The sequence below is a fragment of the Xenopus tropicalis genome, chromosome 5 (assembly GCF_000004195.4).
Source record: "Xenopus tropicalis strain Nigerian chromosome 5, UCB_Xtro_10.0, whole genome shotgun sequence".
NCBI classification, from domain to species: domain Eukaryota; kingdom Metazoa; phylum Chordata; class Amphibia; order Anura; family Pipidae; genus Xenopus; species Xenopus tropicalis.
Genome location: NC_030681.2, coordinates 38652621 through 38673792, shown reverse-complemented (window position 1 = coordinate 38673792; position 21172 = coordinate 38652621). Strand labels below are relative to the sequence as shown.

At 38.4% G+C, this 21172-nt stretch overlaps 1 protein-coding gene across 1 annotated transcript; it reads right to left on the bottom strand.

Moving 5' to 3' along the window:
- Window positions 1-2892: 2892 nt before the first annotated feature.
- On the bottom strand, window positions 2893-18792 carry zc3h6 (zinc finger CCCH type containing 6). The gene is given in 12 exon segments (NM_001102732.2): window positions 2893-5343; window positions 6027-6122; window positions 7408-7733; window positions 8218-8282; window positions 8933-9042; window positions 10708-10819; window positions 11481-11597; window positions 12016-12146; window positions 12692-12908; window positions 14682-14798; window positions 15071-15248; window positions 18498-18792. Coding segments are annotated over 12 exon segments (3072 nt in total). The 5' UTR covers window positions 18584-18792; the 3' UTR covers window positions 2893-3826.
- Between the last annotated feature and the right edge of the window lie 2380 nt (window positions 18793-21172).

The following is a 21172-nucleotide window of genomic DNA, read 5'->3' as shown; positions in this document are numbered from 1 at the left end:
TTGGCTTTTCTACTATCTCCCATTTGACCGCTCCACTATGAGCATTAGTGTTCAAACAGACACTTACTGAACCCATGACTCAATGAAGCAAAGTGTAGCAGACAGGGCCGCCATCAGAAATCACAAGGCCCCTCACAACAACATTTTCTGCAGGTCCCATGAGTTGCGTAGTGTATATATAGTGTATATATGAGAGGTAAAGTATAATTTATATAAGAAAAAATTATTTCACCTTTATTTTCTTAAGATAAGGAGTTCATTATAGAGAGGTCTTCTCATTTGACTGGAAACCCTGCCCTTTAGGAAGTTGAATGTCACTTTAATTTAAAAGACACTCACCTGCCAAAGCATTTTTCATTTGTCTAGCATAGCTTTTTCATTCCCATTTAATTACACCTGCATTCAACATTTCCATAGGCAAGGGGTCCATTTGTCGGGGGAGAAGGGTATCCTGTTTGTCTAGACTGTATATTTGCTAAGATAATACCAGCTTTGAAGGAAATTAATTTATTAGTCTCTCACAGCTTCCATAACTGTGTAATTAGGTGATGCTGTTTAAGTACAGAGTATAAATCACGAGAATGTGTTGCACTATACATAATGCAATAATAGGTAATATTATTTGGAGAGAAAGGCTCCATCCTTGTGCCCCAGTCCTCTTATTTATGGGGCCTAGGTTCAATGTCTGCATCAGATAACTGGGAATGTTTCTCTGTATCTCCTGCCCACAGATAATAGTACAGATGGAAGTAAAGCCACAGAGCTTGCCAATGGTAAGTTTAGGGGCAGGAAAACAAATAATAGTGATTTCATTCGCTTTAGGCACAGGATCCAAACATAATAGTTCAATTTCAGTGGAAAACTGGATCTGAGGTCTCCTAAAGCAGTTTTGCCCCCCCCCCCCCCCCCCCATAAAACTATTCCTAAATACACTTAAACAGATATATCTCAGTAACTATCTGATATAATAACAATATATAGTACAAAATATCAGTGCACACCTTATCCGTACACTTGAGAAAACCCATTCAGCAACTCCAAAAATAATCACAAAAGCAAAAAAGTGTCTGCACACTCAAAAAGTACAAAAAAAAAAATATTTTATTAAATACAAAACATAAAGAATAAAGCCTGTTTTAACTTTTTTTCCCCTGATGAAGACCCACTATTTGGTTGGGCTTTATTCTTTATATTTTGTATTTGATAAAATATTTTTTCTTTTGTACTTTTTGAGTGTGCCTACAGGAAGGGGAGAGAGATTTCAGTGATGTCACTGTAGGCTTCACACTGCTGTAGGCTGCCAGCACCATATCTCAGAGAAGCAAGCAGGGATCTGAGAGTACAGTAAGTACTTAAAAAGAATGCCTTTAGACTTACTTTTAATTTATATTAACCTTTCATTGTCCTTTAAAGACACTTGACCACAGTTTCAAAGGTCACTGTCGGTACAACACTACTCTGTGGTTTCAAATCATGCATTGCACGGAAGGTTCGCCTGCTGAAGTCATCACATGTCCAGGCCCGTCTGAAATTTGCTAATGACCATCTGGATGATCCAGAGGAGGCATGGGAGAAAGTCATGTGGTCAGATGAAACCAAAGTAGAACTTTTTGGTCTAAACTTCACTCGCCGTGTTTAGAGGAAAAATAAGGATGAGTTGCATCCCAAGAACACCATCCCTACTGTGAAGCTTTGGGGGTGTTTTTCTGCGAAGGGGACAGGACGACTGCACTGTATTAAGGAGAGGATGAATGGGGCCATGTATTGGGAGATTTTGAGCAACAACCTCCTTCCCTCAGGCAGAGCATTGAAGATGGGTCGTGGCTGGGTCTTCCAACATGACAATGACCCAAAGCAAACAGCCAGGATAACAAATGAGTGGCTCCGTAAGAGGCATATCAAGGTTCTGGAGTAGCCTAGCCAGTCTCCAGACCTAAATACAATAGAAAATCTTGGGAGGGAGCTGAAACTCCGTGTTGCTCAGCAACAGCCCTGAAACCTGACAGATCTAGAGGAGATCTGTGTGGAGGAGTGGGCCAAAATCCCTGTTGCTGTGTGTGCAAACCTATTTTCTCAGGTGTTCAAATAGTTATGTGCAGTAGTGCAATACAAATACATTCTTTAAAAATCATACAATGCGATTTCCTGAATTTTTTTTAAATGCTCTCTCTCACAGTGGGACTGCACCTACAATGTGAATTTCAGACCCCTCCATGATTTCTAAGTGGGAGAACTTGCAAAATCACAGGGTGTTCAAATACTTATGTTCCTCACTGTATCTTACATTATGTATTTTTGGTTTCATTATATTACTCTATAATCAGACATGGGGATAAAGGACAGACTTGTTCAGTGCTAGAAAAACTGGGCTTAAAGCTTCCTACTCCAAGTGCAGGAACAAAGAACATGGAGGTGGACAGATTAGGCAGAATTCTCATTGGAACATTCTTTTGCATTTAATGTAACTGGGGGACCTGGAGAGCAGAGCAGAAGTTTTACAGCTGATGTTGCCGGACTACAGCTACCAGCATACCTAAACCTTAATAATATGTTCAAGTATGCTGGGATTTGTATCCCAGCATACTATCCCATCGGGAGCCCACAAATTTGTATCTGTAACCTTCTATTAAGCTGGCTGAGGGTAACAACATCTGCAGAAGTTACTCTTCAGGTCCAGAAAATGAAAATAACTTTAAGCACCGTTCCAATTTATACCCAGTTATCTCTCCAGCAGAAGGCATATATGAACTGCTGTACCCTGTACTCCATTAATGGCAGCCCTATGTATAGGTTTTAGCTTTCAGGGCTAGGCCCAAAGAATTTAACCTTTCCATCACTCTTTCAGCTTAATCATGGTCAAATATCCTGCAATGTTGGCCCATAGGTGGCTTGTTTTTTCTATTCCATCACAATAATTTTATTGATTGCAGAGAATTTCTATAAAACAGTGAAAAAAAGTAGATGGATACACTGATAGAACGATGGTTACAATATATATTTTGCACTGCTGTTGAACGAGCCATTGAATGTAACATCAAAGTGCGTCATTAAAGAACTTCATTTTTTAAAAAATATTTGGGTTAAAACCATATAGGCAAACAAGTATTAAAATGACAAAGAAATGCAAATACAAAATAGTCATGCACTACATAAGATCACCGTCTAAACCACAGCTTTATGAAGAGCTTTGTCCCTGTGAAAAATTAAATAAAACTGGCTGAAACAGAAATGTTTTCCCCAATATTTACAGCATGTAACAAAACTGTTTAAAACACAATTTCAGCTCTAGGACCAATTGAAGATTGTTACACATATATATATATATTTTAAGTTACCAATAGCAATACACTGAAAGAGGCTTCAAAGGATTTTTCCCCACAATGTCTGCTTTTACATTAAAGGTCTTCCTACAAATTCACATATTTCCTTGGAACCAGAGCATCAGCAATGTACATAAGGTTGCTTGTTACAGTCGTACAAATGTCAGTTTATTCATAGGTAAAAACAGTACCAACATACCATATATATATGTATATACACACACACATATATATATATTTCCTATAATGCGCTATGTACAGTGAAAGTGCTTTATATAACCTAATATGACACTTGGATCACATGATTAACAAATACAATGGATCTGCAACAACAAAAATAATATGAAAAAAGCAGAAGCGTCCATCTGCGTGTGGTTCCAAAAAAATAAAAATAAAAAAAGGGAAATGCTTGCTACTAATTTACAATGAAACAGAGTACATAACCTAGCCAGCAACAGGAACCGCATCACTGCATCTCACAAGATCTCCAGACAATGGAGATATAACTAACAAAATGGGGAGGCTGTTGGATCGAATGTTTTAAAGACATCTTTCAGTGGTTTGTCATCTGGTTTCCCATCAACATCAGTCCCTTGCATTTGTGTTGCCTGTCCTGCAGGTTTAACCTGCCGCTGATCATTATACTGTGGTCGCATGAGTCCTGCCAAAGCTTGAACTGGAAGGTTATGGACCGCGGGAGCTGCGCTAGGTTGTGGCTCAGGTGCATCAGGCACCGGCTGAGGTTTGTCCAATATACATTTTTCATTTGGTGAATCAACCGTTTTTTCCTCGGTCTCCTCTGATGTGTTTTGCTGGACAGGTTCTTCAGTTGAGGATGCTGGCTGTGTGGAACTGTTCAGCTTTTCTGTCTCACTTTTACACAATGCGTTCGGATTTCCAAGATTTTTTTCAGACTCTTCTTTTGGATCTTTAATAGTGGGCTTGGAGTCTGAAACGGCAACTGATGTTTCATTGTTTCTTGGATCATACAAACTAATGTTTTTCAGTATGGAACTTGGTGTCCCCAACCTGATGTTTGGGGAGGAAAGCTTGGGAGCATAAGGTGGAAGACTATTTTGATCAGATTTACATAAACCAGATGCTGTTAAAGATGCCGATCTTGCTGCTGTGCGAGGATCTGCCTTTGAAGAATTATGATCTTTCGTAATTGCAGGTTGGGAATCATGACTGGCTGCTCTCTGAAGCCTGGACTGAGGATTTTTTTGTAGCCGAGGATCACCGAGCTTATTAAAAATCACATTTAAACCTCCTTGATCTGTTGATCTGTTTCTTGCTGGTAAAACTGCCTGTTTAGCTTTTGTTTCTAGTCTTGGATCCAGCCTGAGATCATGGGCAGATTGGTGGAACTCGTTTGGCAAACTCTTTGATTTATTAAGTCTTTGATCAGCTATAAGTGGGGGCAATGGTAGATTGATTGATGAAACATGATCTGGTTTAGGGGGTGGAACTGGAAGTAAATCCTCAGGTGCCCAAACAATTAGCTTAGCAAAATTTGGTTTGGTCAATAAGATGTCCATTTTAATGTGGCTGAACTGCCTAAGCTTACATCGCGGATCTCTTAGATTTACACCAGGAAGCATTTCTAGGGGTATTATAGCTGCTTTTTCCCTCAGTTCCTTTTCACCATCATCCTCATCGTCATCCAATCCTTTCTGGGTGACCTTGCTTCCAGATTGCACTTGAGTACTCTCAGTTTTTGCATTACTGTTCGCTGAAATGTCACCGGACTTCAATTTTCTGGGATCACGCATAACTCTACGATCAGCAGAGTCCCCATGATTCCCAGGATTTTGTGCCTCAGTGCCTTTTACCCTGGGATCTGAAGCTTGAATTCTCAATGCCCTGTCTTTTGCCAGTCTGGGATCACAATTGATTGGCAGTGGCTGCTGTTCCTGTGAATTCATCCTTGCAATATTTGCTTGGTTTCTTAATGTTTTTAAAAGTGAGGTCACACCACTTCCATCTTCTTCCTCACTACTTGTGTACCAGTTTGAAATGTCATCTGAAGTAAAAGAAGAATAGACAATTAAAAATTATATTTACAATGTATCTTAATATAAAAATACCCAACTATCTATAATTACACCTCTTTAAAGGATTAGGATCAATTTGTTATTGGGATACTGTCATTGTCTGTCACAGAAAATAGAGGTTCAGATTTCATAACACATTATTATACATTTACATCTGGCTCCTACAACAATATAATGATCCTAAATATAAAATGGTACTTATAAGTTTGAAAAGAATTTTGAATTTGCATAAATATGATCTAAAATATGATGTGTTTTTAAAGTTGATGATGAGAATCTAATTAAACAAATTAGTCAAAATGTAATGCTTGTTTTTTTTATTTAACTCTCCTCCTTTAAAGGGGGATCAAAACTCAAAACAGTTCATTGATGTAAATGTGTTCTCTGAGAGTTGTTGCAATTAAAATTAATTTCCCTTTTCTGAGATTTTAGCAATTTTGTTTTATACTACTAGGTACACTACGGCTCAGCAGGCATCTTTAAAGGCCAAGAGTGTCATATGCAATTTCTATGCACTTTCTGGACTCAGTCAACCCCAAAGGCTGGTATTAGCTATCAAGAAATGCAAATAAATCTCAGAAACCACCAGAAACAAAATATAAACTATCCCCTTTAAAATATTTTTAACACACAAAAAATGCAAATACTGTACCTTCATCTCTGCTAACTGATCTTTGTAGCTGACTTGCATTTTGTTCTACTCCATCAGGCTGTTTATTCATACTTGCAAATAAAATGCCCTGTGTTTCTGAAACATTAGAACACATACGAATACAATGCAAAGGTACACAGTAGAACAGCATGAACACAGAAGAAGAAATAGGCTGGTGCAGTTTTCTTCTAACCTGGGGTATACAGGGTAAGCGATTAAAGGGGACCTGTCACCCAGACATAAAAAGCTGTATAATAAAGGTCCTTTTCAAATTAAACATGAAATCCAAATTTTTTTTTTATTAACACATCCATAAACATTTTAAAAATCCCAGCTCTAAAATTATATATTGCCTGCCTTAGGCATAGAGGTGGGGCAATTTCCAATAAGCTTCCTTGCATCCTCAGATCCCAAATGGTTTGTGGTTTGCACCAAGTGTTTATCTATCCCCTACCCTACTCCCCAACATTGTACAGTCTAATTCTAAAAGGTTTGTGCCTTTCACCTGTCTGCTTTACACCCAACTATAGTAAAAGTAAGCAGTACCATGAGAAAGCACTACCAAAAATTTGTATAAATCATTCCCATCTATGATTCAGATTTCCTGCTTGTGTTCCTCTGACCACTTATTTTCATTTCTGCGATTATGACAATACAAATGAGGCATTTGGAGGAGAACATAAATTAGATTTACCAAGCACTTTCTCTTAATACTGCTTACTATAGTCAGGTGCAAAGCAAACAGCAGGGAGGAGGCACAAACTAATGTTTTAGGAAGAGACTGTATTTTGTGGGGGTGGAAAGAGAAGTGTTAGGTGCAAGTTGCAGCCCATTTGGAAATGTAGGATGCAAGGCAGGCAGGGTAGACAACTCAAGGTTTGACCTGTGGTCAGACTTGTTACACAACTACAACTCGCAGATTATGCTCAAAGATGGGTGGGAATTTAGCAACACAGTTCTGATTGGCTGTAAGGGACAAGTATGTAAAAACAATAAAAGACAAAAGTAAGAAGTCCATCATGCAGACTGAATGATGCAGAGCTGCCATAGCAGAAGAAGGAAATCTGTGTGTAGTGAGAAAATCGGATGTATTAGGGCAACATATATTTTATTTACTGGAAGGAATTTAACTAACTGTTTTTACAATAATTTTCCTCCATTTCCCATATCATGTTAGTAAAACTAGAAAACTAATAACTACACTTCCCATTACTTGGGTAAGTTACAAAACAGTTGCTGTGTGGTGGCACAGAAAACAGTGTTACTCTGCTGGGTGCATGATTTTATACATGTGCTTAGTTAAAAGGTTTGATCTATATTTTCTACTAAATATGTTAGTAAATACCTCAAATCAGATGCAAATAAACCAACTAAAACTTACTTTCTGTCGTGTTGCAGGACTGTGTATTATGAACAGCCTGTTGAGAGTAGTAGTTATCATAGAATCCAGTTGTATTTTGTGAACACTGATAGCTGTTTGTGTGGGTTGCTTCCTCTGTACTTTGGAGAAAGGGTGGGCTTGATAAGTTGTAACCATCTCTCTGGTTGTTGATCACTGGATTTTGCATGGTAGATGCATTAAAAGGTGGTATTCCTCCAGTCATGGGCGACACATTAGGTCCAGATTCCGGCAGCGGCTCAGAGTTGTACATTGGTTGGTGACATCCTTGGTATTGCATTCCATAGTATGGTGGGTTATAAAACTTTCTGCATTAAGAATCCAATATATAATGATTCACTATGTAAAAACTCTGGGTACATAGAAAAAGGTATTAGCCTTCTACCCCGCCCCCCCCCATCCTGAATTACAGCACTGCACTCCCCCCAAATCAGTAGCCTAATCTGCACTGGAAAGCTAATGTGGTAATGTAATAACAGGTGTAAAGTCTGTCCCTGTAACCCATTATAACTACATTACTGCTTTCAAAACAAAATACCAGAAAATACTAACATTTTACTTAGCTGCTGTGGGTTACTATAACTGGATATAACTTTACAGCTATTACCACATTATATCTAACATGAGGTTCAAAATTATGGTGGAAAAAAATAAATCACAAACCATAAACCTTTTTTATTTGCAGTAGAGAAAGCGAGAAGCTGGCAAGAGCTTAACATTTAGCAGCTGTAATAACAAATATTATAAGGTATGTTTTAGTAAGAATGATATAAGAAGAAACAAAAAACCCACCCATGCCGTGGCATTTCTGATGCACCGTTTTCATCTTCATGCTGTACTTCTTCGGTGTTTAAAACCTGCAGCGCACACACAGTTTATTAGAGGTGAAAAAACACAACTGGCTGTGTAGCATTGAACACTGCAGCAACAATGCCTCTAATATCTTAGTGCATCTTTACAAATGGCACAACCAATATAATATACAAAAAGAAAAAGGGATTGATCAATGCTTACCAATCTTATGATCATAATTTTGTAACTAAGAACCCCTGTTTTTTGTCAATATACTGTATGCACTAGCATGAAACTAACAGACAATTTACTTATGAAACGGGACCAGGGAATGTGCATTGATCAATCCCTTTTTCTTTTTGTATGTTTGTAGTTAATTTGGCCAGATCAGTTGCACTTCTATTGTATTTGTATACTTTATTTAGCCTTGGAGTGCTCCCACAACCTCTTTTTGTGTACCAATATAATATACAAAGAATAAGTCTAATATCTGTTTATCTGGTCTAGTTCATCAAATAGCAGATCTACTGTCAATTCATTCATTCTCTGCAAAATTGCATCTTTGATACAACATACAAAATATCACACAAAATATAGATAAATACTGCATCATATAGGGGAGTCAAGTCAAGAGCTTTTAGGCAGTCACACTAAAACAAAATTGAAAATTAGACAAATGTTGGTTAAATAACGCAAAAACCAAATCAGTCTTTACCTTGTGTAGTAGCTCCCTTGTGTCATCTGTTAAGGGATCATGTGAAAACTTGCAGTTATCTCCTTGGTAGCACTTTGCTCCTGTATGGTAAAACTTGCATGGAAATTCATGTAGCTGATGCATGTTAAGGTGGATAACTATAGAGAAAAATTAGACAGTGCAGCATTCCTCCATGTTGCCATTTCACTCTAAAGTAAATGCTTCTTCTTTCCCCAAAAAAAGCCCAAGCCAACTTTGGTAACTTTCTGTTGCTTGCATTTATGGTAATTTATTCTCATAATAGGCTTAGAACCCAAGTGAACTCTGTAAATCTTTAAGGGAATATAGTAAAAGGAGCAAAGGAATGGGTATATTAGGACAGAAACCAATCTTATATTTGCTTTCAAACCAGTGACCAGTGTATACCACTTGATGACCGCTTACTAGAACCCATTCAAATTTTGCATATTTTACACAGCCTATTTAATCACTATTGTGGCTGCATACTTAAAGGAACAGTGACACCAAAAAATAAAAATGTGTCAAAGTAATAAAAACATAATATTCCGATGCCCTACACTTTTCTTGTCTATGATTTCCATGTTATTAGCTTGCCTGTTTTGCTGCTTTCTGTCCAGCAACTGAAAAATATATCTGGGTTTTGGGGTCACCAACCCTGGCACCAAATAATAGACTAACTACGGCTTCAGTTTTATAGTTTCTATAGTTCTATTTAGGACCTGTGATATTCATTTTAAATTGTGACTTTGAAGCTCCTGTCTGATTGTAAATAATTAAAAAAAAAAAACAAAAAAAACAATACAAACTAAGGCCTGTTGCAAAATGTCTTAGAATAACACGGTCAATAACATATTAAGTTAAGTTTATGATAAATGTTGTTGGTAACTATAGAATTTAACATGTAGGGGCATTTAATGGTTTTAGAGTTTTGTGGTTTTTATGTTTTCCTACAAATCTTCGTGGACTTACAAAGGAAAAAAACCCTGAAAACCTCTAAAACCACAAATTAAATAAAGACTGTTACTATTTGCCTAGAATGATGCCCATTGACTTCTACATGACCTCGACAGCATTTAGTATTTTTACATTTTCATGGTTCAATCATAATACAGGTGTTGGACCCCTTATGCGGAAACCCATTATCCAGAAAGTTCCGAATTACGGAAAGGCCATCACCCATAGCTGTAATCAAATAATTCACATTTTTAAAAATGGTTTCCTTTTTCTCTGTAATAATAAAACAACACCTTGTACTTGATCTCACTTAGATATAATTAACCCTTATTGGAGGCAAAACAATCCTATTGGGTTAAATTACTGTTTAAATAATTTTTTAGTAGACGAGGTAAAAGATCCAAATTAGAGAAAGACCCCTTATCCGGAAAACCCCAAGTCCCGAGCATACTGGATAATGGGTTCCATACCTGTAATAATAAGTGACAAAAAAGTAGTGTTTTTCTTACACGAATAAAAAAATCTAAATTTAGTGCATGAAACAAGAATCATGAAAAAAACTCACATGGGCAATAATTGCAAATGTTCACAACCACTCAACAGTTAGCTGGTCTAGTGTGGTTATAATAATAAAAGCACATCTGATTGGTTGCTATAGCTTACTAGATTAGGGTAATACTGTCCCCATGTGACTGCAAAACCCCCAAAGAAGCTGAAACAGTTTTCCATGACATTTTAGTTCAGAAAGTCTTTTTTATGATGTATGCATTATTAAAGATATTTACAAACATTTGTGTTTTGAAAAACATAAAAAAGGATATTGTGCATATACAAGCAGTTGTCTCCTTTTGTACAATATCCCTGTATATAAAACTTGCAAATCTCCCTTTTTTTTCCTATTTCTGCATCATGGTCAAATTTGCACTGGTCTCCCTAGACAGCAAAAAACAAAAAGTAAAAATTAAATGTGTACAGCAATGCACAATATATACTAAACATTGTAGGACTGGTGGCAAGACCCTTAATTGGATTGACACGGCTTCCAAATAGGAAGTCATCTTTTCCTCTCTTCATATCAGTTTTATGAGTCTTACAGAACTGGATTACATTTTCTAGTTTAAGGTTTTTTAAGTGCTGGGATTCCTTCTCTTAACAACATATGAAAAAATGCAACATGGCACATTTGGTTTATTCAAGATGTTATTAGATGTGGTAATAATTTCCTCAATCCAGTAAAAAAAAGACTAATCTGGCTACACAGAAAGGTTGGGAATGCCTTACCACTGCCAAAGAAATAACAAACTATTGTCTTACAATATGTCCATATTGCACACTCCACCTTTACTTTTCTATTCATTGTGATAAATCAGCAATAAATAGTATCTTGGTCTGATGTTAATCTTTGTACTTTGAAGAGTTTCTACTGAATGATTTCCTAAACTAGACAGTTCCACCAGGGCTGGCTACAAAAAAGGTACAGTAATGTATGCTGACAGTATCTTTTTCCTAACTGCCACTACAACACACTGGTGAAACAGTATGTTTGACTGATAAAAGTGCAGTGGTAAGTAATGTATGCAAATTAAAAGCTTACCTTGATACAACGTTTTTCCAGAAAATATTTGCAGATCTGCTTTCCTTTGTGCTCCACTGTATGCAGATTTATGAACTCTTGACTCAAGTTTACCCACTTCTTCACTGGCTTAGAATCCTAACAAAAAATTAGAAAAACACAGTTTTGTGCAAATTGTGCATTTGATATGAGCTAGGTAGGGAAAGAAACAAGCTGCGACTATTCACCCATACAACCTAATTCAATGTGGCCCTAGTACAATCCCATAGCAGCCAGACTTGCTACATTCTGGCTAAGTGAAGTTAGTCATAGGTGCTTTTACGGAGATATATGGGTTTAATAAAAGTTATGTCTTTTTGAGAAATATCCTAAAAAGTTTGGTGGGGTGGTGCACTTTTTGCATACTATCTGGGACTATTTATGCCAAATTCCAATTTCTTACTTATTTTCTTATGTACATCACTTTTCACCTTAATTTGTGTGGAAGGTGCATTTTTTCATGAGATTACTGTACTGTAAATCCTTATCTGTCTAAAGAAAAGCACTGGACACACACCTCTTGAAAGCCATCTTGAAAATAAGGATTTGGCCCTTTATGTACACCTCTTCCACGCCCGCGATCTTTACATTTTTTCTGATTGCCACGGCCTCGTCCATATGAAAATCCTGTTTGCTGTTGTTCACGTCCTAAAGTTACAAAAGTTATTTATTTGCTTTGTAGTTAGATACATGAGAATTTTGCAAAGCCTATAGCTTAACAGGCTTTTATTTTGAATTATATATTGTATATATAGTGTATATTGTAAGCCAAATCAAGCTGATCCAAACCTTTGGCTCCAGAGCCAATAATCAGACCTTAATAAGATCCTATGCAGACCTGTTGGGAAAAGCCAGAAACTATCCACTGCCCAAGAACTGGTCAGACAGACCATTAGTTTGGCACCATGCATGGTCCAATAAGGAAATTTGTCCCCTCTGCGGCAAATTAGAGAGGCTTCAGATGGGTTTTTTTGCCTTCCTCTGGATCAACTAGCAGTTAAGCAGGTTATATATAGACATTATGGTTGAACTTGAGGGACGTATGTATTTTTTCAACCTAACTTACTTACCATGTAAGCTACTGATTTGGTCTTGAGGAACTGATTTAGCAGCTGAGATTTTCAGGAAATGGTACTAATAAAATTATGAAATAATCTGTTGCTGCTTAGCTATTTTTTTCAGTTGCCATTTACCTTGCTGATTTCCTTTTATGTTGTTTTTCTTAAAAGGTGGTTCAGCCAAGTTTGAGTTTTCCTTTGCTTGTCTGTAGTGTTTCAACTGTTCAACAAAATCATCTTCTTCTTCCTCCTCGTTGTAGTTACCATCACTGTAGTTACTATAATCATCATAATCATTTACATTTTTCTTATGCTTTGCATTTGGGGGTGTAATATAGCTCCCTGGCCCATGCTGAAATAAAGTGGAGAAAAAGACTGTTTTGCTACTGATTAAAATTCCTAGAACTGTAAGAGATTTCTGTGCCTTCTATGGCATTCACATATAAATGGCAGATTCTATGATGACAGTGAAATAATCTTGAAGGAGAAGGAAAGGCTAAGTCACTTGGGGGTGCCAAAATGTTAGGCACCCCCAAGTGACTTAGATCGCTTACCTTTTACCCCGGGCTGGTGCCCCTGTACGGAGAGAACAGCACTAGCCCGGGGTAGCAGCAAACGCTTCCTCCTTCCTTTTCGCTTGCGCGCGCATGCGCAGTAGAGTGAAAAGCCGAACTTAAACATTAAAGTCGGTTTTTCACTCTACTGCGCATGCACTGGCCGACGGATTTCGCCGGCAGAAGAGAAAGGAAGGAGGAAGCGCTTCCTACAGGTACCCTGGGCTGGTGCTTTTTTCTCCTAACAGGGGCACCAGCCCAGGGTACAAGGTAAGCGTTTTGGCACCTCCAAGTGACTTAGCCTTTCCTTCCCCTTTAAAGAACAGAACTATTGTAAGTTCATCTTCACATACAAATCATTTGAGAGCTAATATGCACATTAAAATTCTATCATCTGTGGCAGGAAAGCGGTTAAATTAGATATGGAAATATAAATTACATATTTAGTGTTCTTACTGAGCATATATTATAATTTCAAAATGCATAAACTAACTTTTCTAAGACCTTTTTTGAGAACAGTTTAAAAAAAAAACAAAAAACTTGCTATCTCTTCTGTGAAGGGAAAATTGATCTTAAAAGCCTCTTTTAATCATGATTTGCACAGTCAGGTCCTGAGGGGTGGTTTCTTTTTGCACAGGACTACCCCAATCAAATGACTGCTGCATATGATACAATTCATCCCTCTGCTGTTTTGCTTTTTGTAATGCTTCTCATTGTGAATGTGGATTGCCTGTGAAAGGGCACAAACTAACTTAAAGCTGCCAAAGCACAGTCCTGTGCATGGAGAACAGTTGCGCCTATCCAGAGAACAGCAAAGCGAAGGACAGTGGACACCGTATGCAGGAAGGTATCCTACCGTAAAAACCTACTGCATACAAAATATGACAAAGGATGTCTAACTGACCCGCTAATGACAAAACAGAGCAAGTTAGAAACCTGTACTAGTGATATAATTAGAACTAAAAACCTAGATGTCCTTTGAAGACCGGTCTAGCCCGCGTACAATGGGATATTATATATTTGGATTCATTGTGTAGCTGTTATTGTATTAGACCTTTAAACAGTTTGCTACATTTGTCAGTGTAATATGTACGGATTCAGTGATGATAAATGTTTGAGAATAAAATCCCCTGCAGGTCTTTACACAATCAAATGTTATGTTCCAGGGCTAGACCAATCATCAAACAGTATAATAGTTATGACTGTACTCAGATGTGTAAATATGTAAAAACACAAACAATCATAAAGTCATTAATGTGGTCCTTGCTAAAAGAACTAATAACAAAAGCCAACTCTGTCACTTAAGACTGAAAGACAAAAAATATCCCAAGCTGATTCTGAAGTATACCCTCCCCCAAATATTTCAAATAGGGCCATGGATTAACCCCTGCATATGTATACTTTACTAACAGAATAGTCACCAGAAGATGCTATATCCTAAATAAATGAATGTGTATTGTGATCACATGTATTCACAAAAGCAGGGTAGAGATGATGCACTAATAATGAATTACCTGCTACGGATTTGCTTACATTTGGAGCAGTCCAACATTTTAATAAAAAAATCATACCTGGGAATACTGGACATCATAATCTCTGTACACAATATCTTTGTGTGGCCTTTCTCCATGCTCTGTGTCAGAATCAGCACTGTACTCAGAGCTGTTATCACTACCAGGAAAGTTGTGCTGCAGAAAATAAAGGCACAGACTTTATAATAGGAAAAAAAAATATTAATTAACATGGTGCTCCGAACCTTAAAAAGCACCCTGTGTGCAAATGCAATTTAAATGAATAGGCAGAAAATTTAAAGGCAAACTGGGGAAAAGGGTGCTGCTCCTATTTTCGAATACCAATAAATAATATAAAATAGCACAAAAACGTTGAGTTGCAGTAAACAAATCAAAGGGAAACTGCCTCTTATAGATAGTATACAGAAAAAAATGCAAGATATTCTCACCCTGTGTTTCTCTCGTCTGCGGCGTTTTTCCTTCTTCTTTTCCCTTTCTTTTCTCCTTCTCTTTCTCGACTTCCTGTGTGGTTTTACAACACCTTGGTCTTCTGCTTCCTTTATATCTTGAGTCTGCTCTTCTATACCTCCATCTTCTATTTCACCATCTTCCAATTCCCCATCTTCCCTGTTAAAAAAAAATAAAAATAAATATATATATATATATATATATATAAAAACATATAATTAAAGAGAAAAAATAAAAAAACAAAAACAAAGCATCAATTTGGCTTTGGATTGTGGACCTTTTTGATTGATGTAATCTGCTTCCCTCAAGCTATAGATCTGGGGCCAGAGCACCCAGAATTAACATCTACACAAGTGACTAGTGGTGTGGTCATATTTGTGATATGCTTTATTAGAGGTAAACCTTGATTTGATATGGCACCCAGCCTTGCCAAAAGTGCCTATTTAAAGCTGTCTTTAAGGGGTGGAGGGGGGGGGGGGCTCAGAGTAAGAGGAATAGTAGATAATAAGAAAAAGATAAAGTGCTGACACAGGTAAATATTTTTGACTGTGGACCCTAAACATTTAGGCTAATGCCACAGGGGGCTGCATACTTGTTTGTTTCTGTGACAAAATCCATTCCTGGTGGCTGTGGCAATAGTTCCGGGTACAGGGAAAGGGTAATGCCAGCTTAGGTCTCTCAGCCTGCATTTATCCGAAGGCGAGAATCAGTCCCTTGCAGAATTAGCTAATTAAGAACTAAACTCTTGAAACACTTAAATAAAGGACCCCACTACCCTGTACTTCAGCCAAAAATGTCCCGCTGCACAGAAAATGAACTCCACCTCACTGTTTATAGTAGTGGAGGCTGAGCTAATGTAGAGTGGCTAGAACAAGGCGCAGTGGGCATGTTAGCCTTTTTTTGAGCAATTTGGGAAGAGTGATCCCTATTTAAAAACAGGATTCATTCTCCTAGAATTTACTAATCTCTATGTCATGTTTGAACAAACAGAAGGTACCTGTATCTTTGGTATGAAAAATCATTTATTCAAAAGTGTCTTGTAAACCTCCCAATGCTACAGGACTAAAAAAGACACTATACCATTTCCTTACAGGGTATTACTGCCGAGAGCTTTGAGGGCATGAATAATCACCAAGAATAGTTTTCCACCAGGTCTCTCTTTCTGAGACCTTGCCTTAATAGAGATAACACAGGATACATAAATAACATTTTGTTTTAGTTCATCACCATGTGAGTTGCCAGACATTTTTTCAGTTTTCATATACTATATAAAAAATGCACCATGCCTCAAAACTGAGCAGCCCCCCCCCCCCCATTCAGGTAGAGGAACACTTGTTACCACCCATGCTACACGACATAGATATTAATTTGGCCTAACAATTCTCATTTGAGAGTTTTGGAGCTTATACCTGTAATAATACATGTGCCATTAGCCTAACATTATCTTAAATACATCCCCTCTAATCAAGAGAATTTTTTTAAATAGTTAATGAGCTCTGTATAAGCAAAACACCCCTTTCTCAGAGCTGCAAACTGATGAGAAGCTCATTATAGGACTTGGAGAGGATCTGTGGACTGGTAATTTGGAAGGTGCAAGGTGGATTGACAGTTAAGGAAGTGAAGATGAGCTGCAGCATGCTATTAGATGTGGGCTTGAATGAACAGAATAGGAAGGTGGCCACACCTTGTATGGTATCCATCCTTTTGTCCAATGGGCCAGTTGGTTGGATCGTGAAGAGTATCAGCCAGTGTATGGCTAACTTTAGTGCAAGAAATAGCAAAACCATACAAATGTAACTGTTCTGAACAAGGAATTATATTAACACTTTAAGTCTGCACTCAGTAGCACAATGGGAAAGGCTCACACACTGTTTGTGAGTGATGTAAGGGGAAGAGTTTCTTTGTTCTTTTTCTGAATAACCAGTTTTGTAGTAATCATGTTTGTTTTAAACCATTATCTAGATTAAATCATTCATCTTCTGTGGTTAGAAGTACCAGATACTGAATGTTTTTCACCATCAGGTTTAATGGCTACTGCTTGTCAGATAAAGGCAGTTTTTCGCCTGAAAATCTGACCATGTTATAACCATAACACATCAGTGGTGAGAAGCAGTTGCCTATAGACAGACAGGTGGATTAGGGGTGTTTCTGCATCATCAAAAAAACTGCAATGAATCAGGCTAATTTACTTTGCATTTTCTCTGCTGAAACCTCAATAGCATCAGATACTGTTCTGTATCTGTAGACAGTCATTGATATCATCCTTCTGTTATTGCATATGGGGTGTATTTTGACCCAAAAAGTGTGCCTTTCCACTTGGTATTGGGCACTAATGGTGGGTCTTTGCTGGAAAAGTGTGTCATTTGCCTTAGGGTGAAGACACACAGAGCTACTAGTAGCAGCTACTTGTAGTGGCTACTAAAATAGACAATGCCAATCATTTACTGATAACTGTCTCATCGTGTGTTTTAGCACAGCAGAGGCAATTCTAAGTATTGTCTATGGCAGGGTATTTTATGGCGTTTAGTAGCCGTGAAAAAGTAGCTGCTACTAGTAGCTCCGTGTGTCTTCACCCTTAAGGACACTGCAGATAGTCTTTATGAATCTAAGACTAATGACACATGTGGACTTTTGTTGACACTTTTTTTTTTTTTTAAATCTCAGAGAACAAAATTCAGAGAGATGACACTAGGAATTCACTAAAACAGCTTCCCATTTCAGTTAATAGGAAACAATATTCCTACAATGCAGCAGCTCCCTCTATAATTGCTATTACCTAAAATGGGAAGCTATGTGACAATTCTGAACTGGAGTATTAAAAGTACATCGTTTTTTTTTTTTTTTTTACACACTTACAGTATTTCATTGATTTCTGATTACTGATAACAGCGAGCAATAGATGGCAAAGATAACAATGCTAAACAGCTTTTTCTAATATCTACAAACTTTTTCATACGCATTGGTATATTGTATCACTGAAGCAACTTGTACTTTGGGGTTTTTTGCCCCTTTAAACACTGGTGGGTAAGGAACTGAAACAGGGTACTTCCATTGCTGTGCTTCAATAAACTGATCAAAGCATCCCATTACAAGGTAGATGGGATAGACTCGTTATTATTTCCCACCAAAATGAATCTGCACAACTACACTGCTCTGTGTGTCCCACAAACAAGGTTGGATGGCATGCATTTTCACATCTGTCTATATATATAGCAAAACGAGATGTTTGCAGTGTACAATTCCACCATTGCTTATTAGAAGTATAAAAAAAACTAACATTTCTCCCGTACAATTAGACTTGTTTTCCACTGAGGTGCGCACTGCACCAAAAATAAAAGGATGCATCACTCACAAAAGTTCCAACAATTTCCAAGACATGAAAAATAAATATAGAGAACATTACTCGACCTTTCATCCCCTGCATGCTCAGAGTCTGTCATGTTTTTGTCAAGGGCTGGGTTTGGGGGTCTGGAGAACAAGCTTTCAAAAGCCATGTCTGATGGATAATGGCAGGCCCTTGTTTCGTATTTGGTTCTTGTTGCAGATTATATAATGATGGCACTATATTTTAGCTAGCTGAAAAGACGTCCCGGATTTCCCGGGACAGTCCCCGTATTAGAGGGGCTGTCCCTGGATCAATTTTGTCCCCTGAAGTCTACCCGTTACGCCTGTAAATCCCGGTAAAACCGGGGCCGCCATTTTGTTTGTTTATGCGCATGCACCCGATCTCGGAGCGCGCATGACGTCAGGGCGCGCCAAGACGACACGTCACCTCACACTCGCGAATATAATCAAACCTCCCTCTTTTGTACTGTTTAGCCCGCCTTTACTGAAGGACGTTGCGGAGATTGATGCATTATGGCAAATGGCACTGCTAGAGATAGACAAAGATGGCTGTATTGCGGAGAAATAACTAACCGGAAATGGAAGAGGAGTGGGAGGGGACGGCGGGAACGCTTTGTGGGAGGGTGAGGCAGTAACATGGGTGCGGGAAGCAGGGAGATGCGGCGGGAGGCTGGAGTCTTGCCTGTATTAGTAGCACTGATATGTGAAATGGGGTGTAATGACTGACATGTTTGAAATTAGGGAAATTGCTATGGCAGATAAAAAGGCGTTTCAGAAATGAATTCTATTTTATGACGGAAGAATAAATGATTTGAAATGCCCTGAATCTCTAGGTTAAATACCAGACTGGTGGAGTCCTATGGGTCTCCTAATTCCCTAAAGGATACTATCACATTTTGAAAGTAGAGTAACGTTGGCATAGCTTAGGCTTCAAGATAAAAAATTCCACTAATAGCCAAGCACTGCTGGAACAGAGGGATTCCATCCTTGTGATTCTTTGTGTTTGAAATAGAACGTTCCAGAACTTTCTTTTCTGAATGCAAATAAAATGGAGAGGTTAAACAGTGCTAAGAAAAAGAGCTTATAGAAGATAAAAGGGGAGAAAAGATTGCTGGGAGAGAGAAGGAGAAGTACTATACAGACTGTACAGGTGGAGGCATCATAGAGGGTATAGACAACAGGAGAAGAATAAGAAAATGGGGGAAACATGAAAGGTAAAAAAACAGTAGCAGATCGAGGAATAGTGAGAAGATGATATATATTAAATATTGTGGGGTAATATAGTATATGCTGGGGTTGTGCTGTGTTACAATACACAGGCAGGGTACTGTTGCTGAACTATATTCCCAGTCATGAAAATTCATATACACTTTTAATTTTGGGATCCCTACAGGTCACTTATTTTGTTAAATCTACGCATACTTGGCATGAAACTGTTCTATAGTAGATAGAAATTGCAGAATGACTTTACTTTAAAGTTGGTGGAACCAGGAAATGTTGGTGGGTGAGGCTAATCTAACCTCTTCCCCAGACCTGCCCTCCTAGCTCATGTCTCCGACTGTCTTAACTGCAATTTTTGCATTCATGTCCTCTCGCCACCTAAAAATCAACATGGACAAAATTGAGCTGATCATCTTCCCACCCTCCAACTCCATTTCCCTGCCTGACATCACTGTCTGCGTTGAAAATATTAATATAACCCCAGTGTCTAGGAGACACATTTGACTCTGCTCTCTCTTTCACTCCCCACATTCAAACACTCACTAAATCCTGTTGGTTCCACCTCAAAAACATTGCACACATTCGATCTTTCCTCACTCATGAGACTGCCAAAATTCTCATCCACGACCTTGTCATATCTCGCTTAGATTACTGCAACTCACTGCTCTATGGGCTTCCCCTGTCTAAACTGACCCCACTCGAATCCATCATGAACAGTGCTGCCAGACTCATACACCCCTCCTCCCGCTCCACAAGTTCCCCTCTGCCAATCCTTGCACTGGCTACCTGTCACGTACAGGATTCAGTTCAAGATTCTTGTACTCACCTTCAAAGCACTCACTGGTGCTGCTGCACCACTCTATTTAACCACCCTAATCCCTAAGTACAACCCCAGATGTAACCTTTGCTCTACACACAACCTCCTTGTCTCCTCATTACTCATCACCTCCTCTCACTCTCGCATCCAGGACTTCTCACGCGCTGCACCCAACCTCTGGAACGCTCTACCCTGTCTAATTAGGCACTGCCAGACTCTACAAGCCTTTAAACGGTCTCTTAAAACTCACCCTTTCACTCAAGCCTATAACCTAAACCCCCCAAACATTCACTAATCATTGGTTTTCACCTCTCACGCCACACTTACTGTCACTTTACACACCTACATGAACTCTCGCCATGCTAGTTAACCTAACCTTATGTCTCAGACCTCCCTTTTAGAATGTAAGCTCTTGCGAGCAGGGCCCTCCCCCTATTGTCTCCGATCCTCATCCAAATGTAACTGGAAACCATTTTTGTGAATTGTTTATACGTACATGTTAACTGTTCTGTCTTTGTACCCCTCTTCTGTAAAGCGATGCGTAAATTGATGATGCTATATAAATAATAATAATTATGCCAGTGTGTGTGGTTTTCTAATTATGGGAGAGGCCTTCTTTTTGACATTCTGTGCTACGCTCAACACACATAGCATCCCTCCATTTTTTTCAATTCAAGAACTGAGCACAGGACACCCTAAA